Source organism: Monodon monoceros, unplaced genomic scaffold, assembly GCF_005190385.1.
Source record: "Monodon monoceros isolate NGI ecotype Baffin Bay Population unplaced genomic scaffold, NGI_Narwhal_1 Super_Scaffold_18, whole genome shotgun sequence".
NCBI lineage: Eukaryota > Metazoa > Chordata > Mammalia > Artiodactyla > Monodontidae > Monodon > Monodon monoceros.
Window position 1 is genome coordinate 55,637,793 of NW_021703774.1, and position 19,067 is coordinate 55,656,859.

General features: G+C 39.7%; 1 protein-coding gene across 9 annotated transcripts in view; it reads right to left on the bottom strand.

Moving 5' to 3' along the window:
* DNM3 (dynamin 3) overlaps positions 1-19,067 on the bottom strand; it is a 569,209-nt gene that overhangs the window by 327,376 nt on the left and 222,766 nt on the right. For all 9 annotated transcript variants that reach the window (XM_029227250.1, XM_029227252.1, XM_029227251.1 and 6 more), the window contains exons 10-11: positions 16,481-16,619; positions 495-581 (exon numbers count right to left, since the gene is read on the bottom strand). In XM_029227250.1, the coding sequence (XP_029083083.1) occupies positions 495-581; positions 16,481-16,619 (226 nt within the window). The remainder of the gene's footprint in view (positions 1-494; positions 582-16,480; positions 16,620-19,067) is intronic.

Consider the following 19,067-nt stretch of genomic DNA (forward strand, 5'->3'; position numbering starts at 1 on the left):
GTCATAGGTTCCATGGATAAGCTGATGAATAGCTTTATCCATTCTCCTCAAGAAAAAAAATAAAAACACTAAACATTTTGCAAAACATTTCAGCAATTTATGAATATCCTGGTGCCCATCTGTGGGCCCGATCTTAAAGAAAATATGTGATATGTTTCCAGATTAGTGGTTTTCAAAGTGGGGTGTGTACATGCTAAGGGTACACATGATGATTCATGAAGTGTTGAAAAAAATAATGGAACTCCTATTACTGCTTTTTAAATGTTATCCTTCTAAGGTCTTTATATATGTTTACATTTTTAACATACGCAAGATGTTAGTACAGCAACACATGTATAAAATTCATAAATAAGTAAAAATAAACATATGTGGCGGTGTTCTCAGCTCTTTTTTTTTCCATTCAGGGATACGCCAACTGTTGGAGACCAAACAACCCTGGAGAGGTCTTCCACTTCCCACAAGGACCCTGCCCACCAGGGAAGGCCTCTCCTCACCTGGTCCTTTGTCTTCCCTTCTCGCTCACGAATGTGGTTAGCAACAATCCTTTCCGTTTCCTCGCAGAGTCTGGGGAAGTTTGCCAGCTGTCAAGAAAAACAGATCTGAGTGTTAATACTCAAATATTTATACTGCCAAAAAAGAAACAAAAATAAGTTATGTTGTATTCCAGAAGACATGCATTACCATTCTGGAAGCAGAAATGAAATATCCTAAAGAAGAATGGCAGAGTGACAGAAAAGACCGCACAAACTACAATCAGAAGTTACTACGTTATCTGAGAAGAAGCACTTCAAAACCAGCAGAGATATTCCCTGCAAAGAAAACAGAAACCCAGATACCATCTAGCTCTATGCTGTACAGAGTTAGCACTTAATAAAGTTCAAAGATGAAGAAGACAGAAATGAGGATGAAAAGGAGGGAAATGACTAACATTTATAGAGTGCTTACCATGTTCCAGGTTGTGTGCTAAGCACCACATGAATTACCTCATTCGAAATTCACAACAACCATAAAAGACAGATCCGATTATTAACCCCATTTTACAGAGGAGGAAAGCAAAGTGCAGAGAGGTTAAGTAACTTGCCCCAGACTACACAGTTCAAAATCGGTGGGTCCAGGATTCCTACCCAAGCCCTCAGACTCCAGAGCTCCTGGTCTTGTCCATCACTCTTTGAGGATGATTCACATTCCATGAACCACAGAGATCATTTTTTTAAAATTCTACCCTAACAGATGTGTTTTTATATACATATTTTTGGCAAAACTGCAGAAATAATGCATGTCAATCACTTATCCGATCTCAATTATGCAGGTAATTGTCCAAAATTTAGTTTGCAAAAATGAATGAATTATAGTTGTTTTCAGTGTAAGGAAGAAAAGAAAAGGATGCTATCAATACAAGGTTGTTCAAGGAAGCCTAACCTAAAAATGGGGCTTAGTCGGGTAAAGTCAGTTGTGGGGAGAATGGAGCTTGCCAAGCACAGGAGAGGACAGGGACAATGAGTGGTCAAGGAAGTAAAGGAAGGTCAGTGCAGAGAGCAAGGGGATGGTCTTTAGGCAAAGCTAGGATGGTAAACAGGGGCTTGATCCTTGTAGACCTGTTAGGAATTTTGGCTTCTGAAGCAATTCAGACGGAAAATAAGGGGACTTGGACAGGGATGGCAGCAATAGAAATGGAAAAAAGTGGGCAAATTCATGGTTTATGACAGGCAAAGATGAATTCCATTTATTATAAAAAGCACTTGCAAATTAATAAGATTAACACTAATATTTCACATAAAAACAGGTAAAAAACGTGATTTAATTTAAAAAGAAATTTAATGGTCAATAAGAGATATTAAACTGCACAGAGTAATACAAAGAAAGATAATAACTACTATGTTGTCAAGTTACTATAATCATTTTTATAAGACAATGCAGGTGAAGGTGTACTGAGACTAGCACAGTTTAAACTTGCTGAAGGGACGTCAATGAGAATAATCTTTCTGTTAAGCAATTTGGCAATATGTTTCAAAAATTTTAAAGACACACACACGTCAGTCTAATTACTTCATGGAATTCTGAGCTAAAATAATAAGGAAATTCATCACAGCGTTACTTGTAATAGCAACTATAAGACAAATAGACATAACTCTGTAAGCCACCTAAGTATCCAATGATGTTAAATAAATTAAGGTAGGTCCACTAATGGGATGTAATAAGCCATTCCAAATAATAGCTAATATTTGATATAATACTATCTAATTTATAAATAATATCTAATAACATGCTAAAGAGTCTATGACACTGGGTGAAGAAAATCAGGCTACTAAATATAAAATGTGATTACGCACAAGCATATACACACACTCATAGTCACAGGCTACCATATACACTTGATACTCTTTGAGGATATAGCCAAAAACCTTAAAAACTCCAAAATTCTTGAGTAATACTGTAGCACATAATATTTCCCCTAACTTGTATGCTAGGCCTCCCTGAGATGTGATTGCTCCATGGTCATTGGAGTCACTGTGTGCACCTACTTTATAGCATGCATGATGCACATCAGTGTCTTAGCAAGACAACAAACTGCACTACTTCATGGAACCACTGTGATTACAAATCACATATAAACGTTAAATCACCTAATGCTGTAAGTCTGCTGTCTGTGCACAGAAAAGAATCTGCACAAATACTACAAAATGTTAACAGCAACAACCTCTTTGAATGATGGGCTTATGCATAATTTTAATTTTTTTCTATATACATGTCTGCATTTTCCAAATTTTTCCACAACGAACATACTTTTTGAAAAAAATTTGTTTATTTTTGGCTACACTGGGTCTTCATTGCTGTGCGCGGGCTTTCTCTAGTTGTGGCGAGAGGGGCCTACTCTTCGTTGTGGTGCACAGGCTTCTCATTGCAGTGGCTTCTCTTGTTGCGGAGCACGGGCTCTAGGCGCTCGGGCTTTGGTAGTTGTGGCACACGGGCTCAGTACTTGTGGCTCGCGGGCTCTAGAGCGCAGGCTCTGTAGTTATGGCGCACGGGCTTAGTGGCTTTACGGCATGTGGGATCCTCCTGGGCCAGGGCTCTAACCCGTGTCGCCTGCATTGGCAGGCGGATTCTTAACCACTGTGCCACCAGGGAAGTCCTAGAGTACTTTTATAACAACATCATTAGAGCATAGAAACCTGGCTGCCTTGGTCACCTCAAAATTCACAGCCCAGTGTCTGTTCATGAGATCACCAAACCATCACCCCCTTACTGAGATTCCTAGCTGAATCCTGAGATCTGTGCTCATTTAGGTGCTTACTTCATGAATAACTTCAAGACACAAATGAAGCTTCCATTTTGAGTTTTGGAAACATTCTTCGGGGACAGTTCTATCATTCCAGAAGCCGTTTTATACTCTGAGAATACTGCAAGTTATTTTTTGTAAGGCCTATAAAAAGTCTCTAAGTATGGAAGGGATAGCTGATGAATACTTGTCCTTCTTCTTGACTAATGCAAAACTAGGTGGCACATCTGGCACAAACCACTAGCCTGCACTAGGCCACCAGAGCAATTGTTCCTCTTCTGCACTCAGAGAGTACCCCAAGCTATCATTGCATACTTGCTTTTGATGATAGCCACAGTAACATAGAACCACACTCCTGCAGAGAAGTGACTACACAAGCAATAGCGGTCTACTAAATAGGATGGGGATGGCAATAGCATTTAGAAAATGGATTATAGCAGATTATTTCTAAAACACCAAAGAGTGGCAATATAAATATTTATTCAGAAACTAAATACTTGATAGCTGAAGGACCACAGACTAGTATGCAGACATCAAAAAGTCAATGAAAGGCCAAAATGATAAGAGCATCCCATGAAGTAGAAACATCTAAGAACCCTCCAATCTACTGCCCTTGGCAGGAGGATTGATTTTTTTGTGTGTACCTCCTGATCTTTCCAAGCTCAATTTCATCAGGAAAGGAACCCGCCAGAGCCCTATTTTTGTATCTACAACTGAGAAAACTGGATGTAAATGAGCCTAAATTCTAAGTGGGATAAAATGGAAAGAGAATACACTAGAAGAACTGCCCTCAGAGAAATATTGAAGGGGACAGTAAGCAGGAAAGATCTAGGCATTACTGAAAGGCAGTAATGAAGCCAGTACAGTTTCTAATTGGTTGATCTTAAAAGGTTTGTAGGAGTGTAAAAAATGTTGTGGGAGTATAAAACTCAAAATGATGGTTTTAATTGCTGGCTCCCAAATGTAATGCTCCAGTCCCAATTCTTCATAATACATATAGGAAAAAGGCAAAAAAAAAAAAGTCCTACTGACATTCAGAATGACTTCTGAGTAGGCTTTCTGCCACTCATTTCATTACCTCATTCAGGAGAGTCCCTGGCTCAGTTTGCATGACATTCTACTTAGCTTTAACAGATACTCAGCTGATTGCTCACTTCAATTCCTTGCCTCTCTTCTACGTCTCTTACTTAAGGTGCAATCAGTTTTCTCAACCACTTAAGTCATTATAATTTTCAATCTCTTTTGCTCTGGATGTTGAGCTAAAAGCTTACCATTGTAAGAACACAATTTTTTGTCAAAGTCATCAAAATTTTAATCATGTGTGCCAAAATAATATTGACCTAGAATTCACCATCATTAGATTTTTATTCTTCTATTAATTATTTAAATATTCTGCAAATTGATTTATACAGGCTCAAGGAATTAAGGCTTTGCTATTGGATATAATAATTTTATATTCTTAAATTTATTTCACATCAGTCATTCATTTAACAAACATTCTTTGGGCACCACTATAGGCCAGCTCTGAGCTCAGTTTATGTCAAAGCACCTGATATTGGAAACGTCACAGTCTTGAGTGGCAGGTTGACTATACAGATAAATTGTTATGCGAGAGAAAGATTTCACAAAAATCAAGGAGAAACACAAAGAAGTGGCTAAACCTGCTCTGAGAAGGCCTCAGAAGATTTGATGCTTAAACAATGACAGCAAAGCTTCCAGACAAAGCTAAACATCTATTAAATGATAAATTACTTCTAAATAGCTTATGTTAAAATTATGTTGAATATTCTTAAATAATAAGGAAGATTAAATGGAGTAATAATATACATGTATTTAGGAATCAAAACTTTAAGTATATAATTCTAAGAGAAAACTTTATACTTGTTTTGAGACAAAGTAGCACCATTTTTTTAAATACAAAAACATGTTTTAATAAAATCCAATATTTTAAGTATTATTTAGGGTAGTGTTTAATTATTTTGATGGGACGTCAATATAAAAATTTAATTTTAAGCATGGAGCACATTTTTCCCTAGAGGAAAAAAAATCACTTGAAAGACATTTCTACTCAATAAAAATATACACTTACAAAATGTATTAACCATTGATTAATCCGATCATGAGAGCCATACTATTAGGTATCTCTTGGAACAGGCACAAGGCCAGGCAAGATTCTATACCTTCAAGAGTAACTAGTTCAATGCCTTAAGCAAAGACTCAGGCTCTTAGGTAACCATCTGTTCACAGTTCCGTTGCAAACACCACTGAGAAAATGAACTAAAACCAGAATAAAATTTCTTTTATGTGCACGACTTGAGTTGATGGTTTGGCTGACCTAAAGATATGGGCTCTATTTTGATCAAAATGCTATAAACCAACCACTGCTGGCCATGCACTACAAACTCAGTAGCCATAATGATTTCACTGCTTATAAAAGCATGCAATAATTTTATTCTATTTATGTGAATTAAAATCTGCCCTTAGGGCTTCCCTGGTGGCGCAGTGGTTGAGAGTCCGCCTGCCGATGCAGGGGACAAGAGTTCGTGCCCCGGTCCGGGAAGATCCCACATGCCGCAGAGCGGCTGGGCCCGTGAGCCATGGCCGCTGAGCCTGTGCATCCGGAGCCTGTGCTCCGCAATGGGAGAGGCCACAGCAGCGAGAGGCCCGCGTACCGGAAAAAAAAAAAAAAAAATCTGCCCTTAAAACCCCTAGTGATTTTTAATTTGTGTGTAGCATAATGGTGGATTTATTCAGGAGATGAGAGAATATTTATTTGGGCACAACACATTTGTTATGAAAAAAGGAAAAACAGAAGTATTCACATTTACAAAAGTGATCAAAAATGAGAAACAATTCTAGTAAAACAGGTCAAGAAACTTCACAAGCGTAAGTTGGAAAATTCTTTATTGAGGATTCTATATTTTAGGAGTGGCATATAGGAAGTCTAGGAAGATCTAAGTGAAGTTGGTAAAAAGGGGAAGGATGCCAGATCCCACCCGGGTGGCCTTGGGTAAAGTAGTCAGAGAGAAAGAAATACTGTTAGTCCTCCTTCTCCAAGTGGGCAAATCCCAAACCTCAAATATTTTCTACAAATGATGGGAGGAATGGTGAGCTCTGTGAAGGAAGAACATATATGGTAAGTTGATATGTTCTCCATTACATATCTGACATTATTTCTTCTAAACAAAGAAATGAAGAGAATGCTAGTGTTATTTAGCAGATGCTAAGGAATTAAAAGAAAAAGCCCAACCTTAAGTGAAATAAAGCTGAAAGGTAGTCAGAAGAGCCATAATCTCATTAAGTAATCAGAAAACATCCAAACAGGAGGGCAGGAGGGCATTGGTGCTGGGTCAAAACAATACCTGAAGACAATAACCAGGTTTTCATCACCACTCTTTCCACATTTATCTCTGGTAAACATTATTAAGCAGTTAAAATGGAACAAGAAAAATCATGCAGAAAGTAAGAGGAAAAGCAGGGGCCAGGGTAAATTATAAATTAAGAATTAATTGCAAAGATCATGAATCCTTTAATGAATTGTGAGATTAAAAGGTGAGATTACTATCTCTTGAATTTTAGTCAAGTCCCAGGACTGAATTTCATATAAAACCCAACAAATGATTCAAACTTTAATACTCAGGCTGATTTGAAACCTGAGTACCATGGCCCATTACATGAGGCATCTGCTGTATGAGAAGCACAGCACAGAGTGTTTGACTGGACAGCCAGCCATTAGAAGAGATGAAATGCAAATCTTTATGTACAGAGTGAAAACCAGAGCAGATCTATCCAGACCTAAAAGAAAATCCTATTTGAGCATGATGCTTTGTAGTTATTCTCTTTCATCCTACAAGCTTTCATGGAAGTTACTCAAATGACTACTTTAGCCAAATGGAAAATCACCTGCCAAGTCAATGAGACATGATTCATGTATTCAATTATTCATTCAATAATTATTATTGAAAACCTGGATGTTCAGGGGTTATAAATAGAGTAATGAGCTTAACAAACCAAGTCCCTACTCTCATGGAGCTTACATTCTTCAAGTCGCTTTACTGTCCAACAATCACAGCAAAAATAAAAGACGTATGTAGTATAATTCATGTGGTCGTATGTGCCACAAAGAAAAACAAATTTGGTAAGTAGATGAAGAATGGTATGAGTGTGTGTGTGTGTGTGTGTGTGTGTGTGTGTTTGAAGGAAGCATGTGAAATTGCTGATAGAAAATAATAATTTTCTGTCAGAGGAGGACTCTGATTATGTGGCATTTGAGCAAAGACCTGAAAGAAGCTAGGATGTGACCCATGCAGACATCTCGAGGCAGAGCATTTCCAACACTGAGAATGAGAAATGCAAAGGCCCTGCACCACATCTCCTTGACCTGTTGAAGAAACAAGGAAACCAGTGTAGCTGGAGTGGACTGTGGGGAGGGAGATGGGGAGGAGTTTAGAAATGAAAAGGAGCAAGATCATGCAGGGCCTTGAAAGCTGCGGTAAGGTCTTTGGATTCACTGCTTAGTTATGTGTATTCAGGGTCAGATATCTACTTACCTAACATGCCACAAAACTCAGCATTTCTTCTAACAGCACTTTTTAATGAAAAATCTTTCCCAGTGTTTCTATTAACCAACTAATGTATCTTTTTTATTTCCTTGCAAACCGTTGTTTCTTTTTTCTAAGCAGGGGGAAAAAAATCAATTAATTGGTATGATGGTGATCCAAGAATGTGGCTTCCCAAGAGGCCAATAAATGGCACAGTTGCTAAACTGTGGTTAAAAAAACAAGATGTTCCTCTCAGTGCTTCCTGCAAAAAAGCTCAGGACCCTGCAATGAAGCACTGGAGAAGAGGCAGTAGAGAAAAGCAGCTGAAAGATGATGCCCACCAGAAAAATTCCAAAGTTGAGATGTCCCTGGAGTGAAGCCAAATAGCTCATAAAACTCTAATGTCCCTGTCTTGTCCTCCAGTGCCCCAGAGACCACAGTGAGAAAACATGCGAGAAGAAGTGCATTCCCCCAGGTTAGCTTTGTGCCTTGTTATCTGAACACACATAAATCCCATGTGTTTCACTGATGTTTATTTATGTGGCTTAAGGAAAAGAAAAGTTAAGTATTTTACACATAAGAAATTCAACATGAGCAATTGTAAGTGAAATTATTGTTTTAAGTTTATATATTCACATATACATATTCTTATATATATATATATATATATTCACAATACAGTGAGAGTAACTATACATTTCAGATTGCCTGGAGCAGTCTTGGTTTACTCATACTATTCCAGTGAAAGTATTGATAGCTCCCCCTTTTAATCTCAAATCTGTGTTGGACAATAAATTATATGGTCACTTTATCTATGGGCTGTGTTCAAAAGGGGTCAAATAATTAAGTCCTGGCATACTCAACTTTAATTAGGATTATTTTGCTTTACAAAAGACTTGAATTAGACCAGTTTTAAAGTTAAAAAAAATTGAAGGTAGACATAATAAGGCCAAATATCAAGAACATCAAATTGAGGAATAAGGAAAAGGATAGATACTTGAAAGAAAACCTGTCCAAATTTTATCATTTTAAAAGGAGTGACTAGAGGAAGTGGCAAGGTGGTAGAGTAGAAGGACATGAGCTCACCCCTTCTTAACAAAACACAACTAACTACTGAACAACCATTGACAAAAAAAAGAAAGAAAAAAGCTGAAAACTACCAAAAAAGATATCCTACATCCAAAGACAAAGAAGAAGCCACAATGAGACAGTAGGAGGGGCACAACAGCGATAAAATCAAATTCCATACCCGCTGGGTGGGCGACCCACAAACTGGAAAATAATTATACCACAGAAGTTCTCTCACAGGAGTGAAAGTCCTGAGCCCCATGTCAGGCTTCCTAGCCTGGGGGTCTGGCAATGGGAGGAGGAGCCCCCAGAGAATCTGGCTTTGAAGGCCATCAGGGTTTGATCACAGGAATTCCACAGGACTGGGGCAAACAGAAACTCCACTCTTGGAGGGTGCACACAAGGTCTCATGCGCACCAGGACCCAGGGGAAAAAAGCAGTGACCTCATAAGAGACTGGGCCAGACCTACCTGCTAATATTGGAGGGTCTCCTACGGAGGTAGAGGGTGGCTGTGGCTCACTGCAGGGACAAAGACACCGGCAGCAGCAGTTCTGGTGAGTACTCATTGGTGTGAGCCCACTTGGAGGCTGCCACCTCCTCCCCAAGACCTATCCCCTCCCAACAGTGCTGGGACGCCTCAGGCCAAACAACCAACAGGGCAGGAACACAGCCCCACCCATCAGCAGACAGGCTGCTTAAAGTCTTCCTGAGCACAGCCGTGCCCACCAGAGGGACAAGACCCAGCTCCACGCACCAGTGGGCAGGAACCAGCCCCTCCTGGCAGGAACCAGCCCCTCCTCTCAGGAAGCCTGCACAAGCCTCTTAGACAGCTTCATCCACCAGAGGGCAGACAGCAGAAGCAAGAAGAACTACCATCTTGCAGCCTGTGGAAAAGAAACTGCAATCACAGAAAGTTAGACAAAATGAGACAGCAGAGGAATATGTCCCAGATAAAGGAACAAGATAAAACCCCAGAAGAACAACCATGTGAAGTGGAGATAGGCAATCTACTGGAAAAAGAATTCAGAGTAATGATAGTGAAGATGATCCAAGATCTCAGAAAAAGAACTGGGGGGAGGGATAGATTGGGAGTTTGGGATTGACATGTACACACCACTATATTTAAAGTAGATAACCAACAAGGACCTACTGTATAGCACAGGAAACTCTGCTCAATATTCCACAATAACCTAAATGGGAAAAGAATTTGAAAAAGAATAGATACATATATATGTATAACTGAATCACTTTGCTGTACACCTGACACTATACTCCAATATAAAATAAAAATTTTTTTAAAAAGGAGTGATTAAAATATTATTTTTCAACCAAGTACAGATTTCTTTGCCATCAGGATAACTTTAAAATATCTAAATTATTAATAAGTATTTATAGAATGTCTCATGTAGGATTGTCAATGGGTTAGGTGTCAAAGATAAGATAAAAGACAGCTCTTTTTTGAAAGGAGCTTATCATCAGCAAGAAGAGGCATTCACCTAAACAAATAAATTACAAACAAATTGCAGTGCAGTATCATAATTGTTATGATAGAAGTAAACACAGGGTTACAATTAAAGCACTAAGAAGGGAGTGAGGATGGAGACCAAGAAAGGGCTCACAGAGGCCCTTCAGGAAAAACGATGACTGAGCTATATCTTAAGGAGACTCTAAACAAACAAAATCACATGTACAAATATTAAAGGCACAAAAAATCTTTGTGAATAGTGCAAATCACTTAGAAGGGCTGAAGCAAGCAAAAAGTGACAACGGATGTAGCTGGAGAGTTATTCAGGGATCAGATGGTGAAAACTAAACACAATCACAAATGATCTGAACTTTCTTAAGGTATAAGGAACCACTGAATAATTTTGAGGGAACAGGCAAAAAATATGTGTGCGTATTTTAGAAGGGCCATTTTGACAACAGTGAGGAGGATGAATTTGAATATGACCAGTCTAGAAGCAGTAAGATCAGTTAGGAGGTCACTGTAGTAATTTAGTTTGTGGGGGAATAAAAAACAAACTGTCTAGAGCCTTAAGTAAGAAGAGAAGGTAGTTGCAGTAGACTGTAGAGTAGACAGTTTCAGTTAAGAAGCTTGAGCTGGTGGTATAGATTTGGGAATCAACAATGTTTTAAGTGATAGTTGAACTATGGGAGATATGATCTGCCAGGGAGAAAGGAGAGAGAAGAGAAGGAAACCAGGAGCAAGTTCTGGGGGACTCCAGTGTTTAGAGGCAGGCAAATGTGGATAAGCTCTTGAAGGAGACGGAAGAAGAATGATGAGAAAGATGGAGGAGAATCCAAGAAAGAGAGGTGTCATCTTCAAAAAGAGAGTGGAATTCAATATCGGGAATAAGTGTCCCTTCAATTTGGCAATCGAGTCTCTGGTTAACCTTTACCATAATTATTTCAATAGAGTGGTGGGTGGAAGCCAAACTTCAGAGGGTTAAGGAATTAACTGGAGATGAGACAGTAAAGATATAGCAAGCACAAACTACTTTTTTCCCCAAGAAGGTTGGCCATGATGAAAAGGAGAGGAATAGGACAGAAGACAGGTTTTTGTTACTTATAAGTCAGAAGAGACATAAATATATTTATACCTTGACTTATTTTAAAATGTGACGGAGAAGGCGATGGTTCAGGAAACAGAGGAATCCAGAGAGTAAGTTCCTTAAGTAGGTGAGAGTACAAGTAGAAGCCCAGCCCTGGTCAGGATTAATACTTCAACAGAGACAGAGAGAAGGATGGGCATGGCTGGGAATACACATAGGTTTGGGGGCTAGAAATTAATGTTCCCATTTATGGCCTCTATTCTCTCTGTGAAATCATTACTGAAAGTGATGAGCAAAGCATCTTGAAAAGAGTGTTAAAAGTTTAACGTCACTATGGTGAAGAACACTGCAAGTCACTAACTAATGAGATGCTGAAGACAATGGGTATATTATGTGGCACTAATCCACACAGATAGAGGGTTGTCTCCAAGCTCTTCAGCAACCTGGGGGAAAGGGAGATAAAACACAAATAGTAAATTCGACCAGCCTTAGAGTTTTAATAGGTGGCAAAGTTAATCCAAGAGGAATTAAAGTAACAGATCAGAAAGTTAAAGGTAAATGTACTGCTTGTCAATTTATTGCCTCTCAGCTCCAAATTCAACCTGCTTGCCCACTCTGTGAAAATAATCCTGGGCCCTCTAAGTATTTTTCCTTTGCTGACTGGCACCAAGTGAAGTTTTGTCAGGAGAGGCGGGGCCTGGAGAGTCACTGAGGGAGGAAAAGGCAGACTAAAGCAGGCTACTGCAGTACAAGGCAGCCACTGTCCCCACCTTGAACAGTTTGCAGCAGAGTGTCTCCAAGGAGACACCTCCCCATGGACACCCTTTCCCTCCCAGCACAGAGGGCAGATTTCACTGCAGCATGACACTACGGCAACTTTTCTGCCACCCAGTGAGCCACATCCAGGCCCACTTCAAGGAAGTCCCAGTCTTAGCCCTGGTCAGGGGCCCTCTTTCCTGGATGTTCCCCTAAAGGTGGTACCTTAGCATCTGCTCCTTACAGCTTCTACCTCTATATTCAGTTGTTCTCTTAACTTCTTACTAGCCAATCCCTCATTCCTCTAAGCCCATGTTATAGTTAATACATTTTTTTAAAAATTTATTTTATTTATTTATTTATTTTTGGCTATGTTGGGTCTTCGTTGCTGCACGCAGGCTTTCTCTAGTTGCGGCGAGCGGGGGCTACTCTTCGTTGCCGTGTGCGGGCTTCTCATTGCGGTGGCTTCTCTCATTGTGGAGCATGGGCTCTAGGCACGTGGGCTTCAGTAGTTGTGGCACGCGGGCTCAGTAGTTGTGGCTCACGGGCTCTAGAGCACAGGCTCAGTAGTTGTGGCACACGAGCTTAGTTGCTCTGTGGCATGTGGGATCTTCCCGGACCAGGGATCGAACCCGTGTTCCCTGCATTGGCAGGTGGATTCTCAACCACTGTGCCACCGGGGAAGCCCTTAATACATTTTTATAGTAACTGTTCCCTGTTCAAACTGCTGTGTGGTTTCTCTCTTCTGATTGGACCCAGACTGATACAATGGTCAGGAAATATAATAAAATCCGAAAGAGACAGATAGCTAAGAAAAAAAAAAAAAAAGAAGCCAAAGGTCTGAAGGTCTCTTTGAGTTTAAAGACTGGTTATAGGGAGAGTAAAGGAGTGAGAGAGCTGGAAGGGTTGGACCCTGTGGCAGAATTTAGGTATAGAGAAGAACTGCTCTCTCCCTTCCTCCTCCCCAGCACCTTTCACACCTCACTCATAAAGTAGGAACTTCCACCAACACTTCTTCTCTCTTGAGAAAGTACTACGGGAGAAGCCCTTGTCATTTTCGCCACCTCGCAGGAAAGAAAAAAAAAAGAGAGAAGACAAAAGGAGACCTGTGAGCCCCTGACCTGTGTTGGCTCACAGCTCTCTGCTTCATGGAGCAGGTGCACTCCATCACTGCTCACTGTAGAGGCCCGTAGGTGTGAGGTTAGCCAAAAAACGCTGTGCTCCTTCTGGGTGCACATCTCACTCTCTCCGCCACTGTGGACTCTGAAGTTAATGGCTGGAAGAGGAAGTAATGGGAGATTCCCACTTCAGCAGGAAATCCCAGCCATGTTTTCCAATCTAGATTTATCAGCAGCAAAGCAGATACTAAATTTCAATTCTCCTTTAAGCTTTCCTACTAATTTTCCAACTGACTTAAAAGCTAAAAGAGGGTAGAAGGGGGTAATCAGTGCTCTGAAAACCCTAGATTTAGAGTTTTAAACTTCTGAAGAATCTTTTGGTAGAACATTTGTCCACCATGACAGGGACTGGAAGAGGTCACAAGGAGTGTGATGTTAGTGTGGAATGAATGGAGAACCACTGCAGTCCAAGATCTCCAAGAGCAGCAGCTGCTGGGTGTTGGACATGACCTCTACTGAAGTCATCCAAGTTGAAGGTGAATTTAGGATGGAGAGGAAAAATGTAAGCCAAGTTCTAAATATCTTGATGAATACAAGGCAGTGACCAGGACCTGATGGTGACAGTGAATAGAAGAGAGAAGGGTGGCAGAGCTGGTAACACCCGGGCCTTAATGGAAGACTTTTTATAGGAAGGTGAAGGAATAATGTTTGGAAGCCACAAATGGAGAAGTACACAAATGTCATGCCTGATCCAGGCCCTAAGATTCTTTGAGTTTGGGCCAATAAATATCCTTCAGTGAAGGGAGCTGAAGGGTAAACAATAATCTCAGGGAGAAAGCTAGGTTTTATTTAAGGCAACATATAAAATGTTTTGAGAAGACAGTACAAATATACAACCACCACTGGTCTAGAGAGCTTAATGGAAAAGGAGGTTCAAAGGGTGAAAAGCAAAGAATAAAAGCCAAAAAGTGTCCAGGAAGAAGCTGTCTCGTCCCATGCCATCGGCACCAACTGTTGGTTTTCCAGTAAGCTGGATACAATGGGAAGTGATAAAAAAAAAAAAAAAGATTCATACATACCATAAACACTTTATATAACTTAAAACATAAATGTACACACATGTGCCAATCTTTTGATGTGAGGCCAAGGCCTGTTCTCTGCATATGGATCTGCTGATTGGAGTTATGCGTCTTCTGTCTTACATAAACCACATCCTTCATCTGTGATTTCCAGTTTTGCTTTCTTTAAAGTGGAGGGGAAACATAAAGACACTCGGGAAATCATCTGAATGCAGAGCCCATCTAGATTTTTATCACCGCCCCCCCCATATACTTTTAGCCTTGTCCTACCTACACGTAATCAATTGCAAAGCTTTTGTAGCTAACCTTTATTAAGTCATTCCAAAGTTGGATTTTTATGGAAACAAAATTCAAAGTCTTTCCTGCATTTGATCAATTTATTTACTCTTCACTTAACCTACATAATTAAAATAAGAAGGAAAACTGGCTAAACAGGTTTGAGGACAAACACAGCACAACTGGCTATTGGAAAGAAGACCACTTAACTGGTGGAAGCAGGAATGCATGGGCAACCTAAAGAGAAGCTTTTGGCTGAAGAAGACATCTATGTGCTAAGGGCGGCAATCCATGTGATTAAATAGAGAATGCAGTTTCAGTTAGTTCAGCAAGTCAGTTAAGAGGAGGCCAATATACAGGTGACAAGACTAACTGTATTTTGAGGTATAGGCAAGGACAGGAGGGATGTGAAGTATTATTAAATGGCTTCAAGTTTCCAAACGAAGAGCTGGCATAAAGACATTTTTTTCTTCCCCATGTGCATTCTTTTCCCTTTCCTCAGTCCCTTAATGCCTATGGTGTTTTCCTATTTTAGAGAAGAGAAAATAGAACTTTAAGGAACAAGGTAGAAGAATAGTAAGAAGTCTAGAGAAGGGATCTGAAGCTCCAGAGCCACTTCTGGGCCCCAAGCTAGTTCCACCTAACTCCTTTTCTTTTAGCATTGACAATCCTGAATTCCTAAATTTAGATTCCTTTCCTCTTTCACTACTTACATCTTTCCTTCATCTGAGTTTTTCTGTAAGGTAACTGGGAACCAACACTCATACTCATTCTCTCTTTCTTCTCACTGGTTTTTCAGGAATGTTACTCATAGTAACCATACAGAAAGAGAAGGGTAACAAAACTAACAAAATCAGAAGTATCTATACTTTCAAGAAATAATCAAAGTAACAATAGTAACTGCCATAGGGCTAGGCCTACCCTATCCTAACACCATCAGTAATTCCCTTCTTATATTTTCCAATACAGGGTACCCTTTTCATGTCCCTATGGAATGGATGGAATCCAGCACAATTCCTCCATGTTTCTCAGTGAAGAGCCCCCAGATTGGGAAGTCTCTTGCCCACTACTCTCCATCAATGAATATTACAATAAATATTACAAGGTAGGGAATATTGGGTGCTACTAAAAATGGCCATTTATAGATTAACCACCATTTACTGAGCACTTACTATGTTTAATCAATGTGTTAAGTGCCTCATGGGTTTCAGGCATCATCTTGTTTAATCCTCACTGAGGTGATATCATCATCATTATCATCATCATCATCATCTCCATTTTACACAGAAATTAACAAAAATATAAAGATTAAGTATGATGCTCAAGGTCAGACAGCAAGTAAATAGCAGAGCCAGGATTTGAATCTAGATAACTGGACCTCAGAGGCTGGGCTCTTAACTACTATACCACAGTGCCCCTTCCCAGAACATCCAGGTTCAAGTGGAATTCATTTAAAATTTAGAAGAATTACCTTTTTGTTACAAACAATATCACTGATTCCTTCCCCCTAACAATTACTCCCATCCATGCATCACAGGAAAAATTGGTTTAGGGCATTCACTTAATTGTTCTAAAGTGATGTTTACCTGATTAAGACAACAACCCTATTTGGAATGGGGTGATAGAAGTCAATATGCCCATATATCATGAAAGCAATTCCCATTCAGTACTTTTCACAATCCTTCCCCTTGAGCAAACACACAACCTTCTATGACAAAGTGGAGAGTCAGGGAAAGAGAGGTATGTAGCAGGGTAGGAAAGATGGGTAAACCAAGTAGTTACTGGTTGCAAAGTTACATAATTCAAACTTACTTTTTTGGTACACTTCTTGACAGTGTTGATTAATTCTTGTATTACCAGATCTACACTCTTCAAGGAAGGCCCTTTCAGCTTTACAATTTGTTTTTTGACTATTGCTTCGAATGCCATGTCTGGAGTAAACAACCCTGTCCTGAACGTAAGAAAGAAAGCAGCACATTAGATATTTTAAATTGAATGATATTTAATACTCTTTTTAAAAATGTTTTAATTGACATGTTACTTAAAGCATGCAAAAAGCCTAGTTTAAAAGTTACATAGTGATTTATTCTATCCACAGTATCATTTGTAATAATATCCTTAATACATTCTATAGGTGATTAACATTACCTAAAAACAGTTCCCAAAATGTTTTCAAGGCTCATAATGTGACCCTCAATATTTAACTGTCATTTGTCTCAACTCACTGGTTCGCAGCAATACAAAGGAATGCTACAACAGAAATGGTGTCCTAAATTTACATTTCTATTTCTAAAGTATTCCAAAAGCAATCCTCTCTTCTCCTTCATGGAGTAGAAAATTATCTTCACTTTCTGAACACTGAAATAGTAGCATTCCTGGACTACACAACATATTCTTTCCAGGAGAGCTGTATTATAGTGAGCTCAGTGGTTCCCAGTTTGAGGTCCTGGGGTGCTGAAGGAAAAGGAAGGCAGTTAAGTGGAACTAGCTTAGAGCCCAGAATGCCTAAATTGTGAATTTACAAAAATGACAAACAATAACCAAAGTAGCAAGTATCTTTTCATTTGGATGGAATTAATTCAAACTGATGTCATAACAATGCTTTTCTCATGCTGTACAGAAGCTCAGGAAAGCAGGTATGTGTATGCATGTGTGCGTGTTTCATAAAAAAGTAAAAAATGATTACTCATATTTAAACAAAAGGTCAATGGAGAAAAGCTACAATAAGAGGGATCCTGAACCCTGACATATGCCACGCCCAAAGACGTGCAGGCTCCAGATGTTGGTGGTTGATCCTCCCCATCCTAGACCCTCCTCCCTCCCCCTTATTTGGTTACCTTCTCTTCCTGAAACACTCAGTCTTATGGTACCTCTTTTGGGAGAATTCTCTTTTTTTTTTTTTTTTTTTTTGCGGTACACGGGCCTCTCATGGTTGTGGCCTCTCCCATTGCTGAGCACAGGCTCCGGATGCGCAGGCTCAGCGGCCATGGCTCACGGGCCCAGCCGCTCCATGGCATGTGGGATCTTCCCGAACCCGGGCACGAACCCGTGTCCCCTGCATCGGCAGGCGGACTCTCAACCACTGCGCCACCAGGGAAGCCCTGGGAGATTTCTTTAACACTTCCATTTTAGCAGCCTTATTCTGTGTCCCTTCTTATTTACTTAGCACCCTGTGCCCACCTCCATTTCTAATTGTACTGTAGTAATCATATTATATTGTAATTGTAATTTCTCCACTTTGGATACAGAATAAAATCCACGTTGTTTAGTCTGACGTTAAAAATTTTCCCCCGTCTGTCCCTAATCTTCCTTTGAGGTTATTTTCCTCCTTCCTTTCATGCACGCTATGTTTCAGCCAAACCAGACCATTTGCCTTTCCACAAACATATTCATACTAATATTTTATGTCTTTTCCTTCATGTACGATGTTCATTTCACCTTTCCCACAATTTCAGCCTGTCCAAATCCCACCTGTGCTTCAAAGACCAGACCAAAAATAACCACATCCTACAGCTCGCCTCCTCCAGTCCTGCCGCTGACTAGGTCTTCCTTCTCTGAATCCCAGCGTCCTACTTTGCACTACAGTAGTCTGAGCACATATTTTAGTCCTGTTACTACACTGGTAGGGAGAGTCGTTATTGTCTTTATCTTTGTTTTCCCCACAAGGAGGGATCCCTTGCTCATCATTGGCACTCAGTGTTAGCAGAATAAAGAAGGACCATAAGGTGGGTCCCCAGTGGGCAAAGATGCTTTCTATTATTCAAATATCTAACAGAATCAGTTGGGAACAAAACTCTTCAAATTAAGTGTATTTAAGGGCATAAATAATCACACCATTAATATGTCTTATACTCAGGACATTGTGCACTTCTTATCATCTTATAGGCAAATGAACTCCAGAATAATAGTAACAACCAATCTCTTCTGTTGGTATGCATGTAAATCAGAAATCTACAATCCTGAATTACTGAGCTTTTGCAGTTACATTCAACGAAAATGTAACTGGTAAGGAGTTTTAAAAGCCAAGTAAAACTACTGTATTTGATTAAGTAAAATACTTTATGACCCACCCCCCGCACAAAACGTAATTTGGTTCCACTGCATTTATCAAATCGGTATGTTCACATACTAGCTCTGCCCAGCTAAAGAGCAAGACATAGTTTCTGTACGAAATGTATTCTGGATTTGACGGACAGGGAATAGAATTAATAGGGAACTAGAAACCCTGTTGAAGGTTAAGAAAAAAACACTGGATGTGGTTATAGATGTTGTCTCCTTTTCACTTTGTGAATGCATATTTGCCCATACTATTTGAGACTTGTAGAGGAGATTTTCTAAATTTTGTAAGGATAGATACTTCAAATGTCATAACTCCTTTGGAAAATCACCCATCACATGC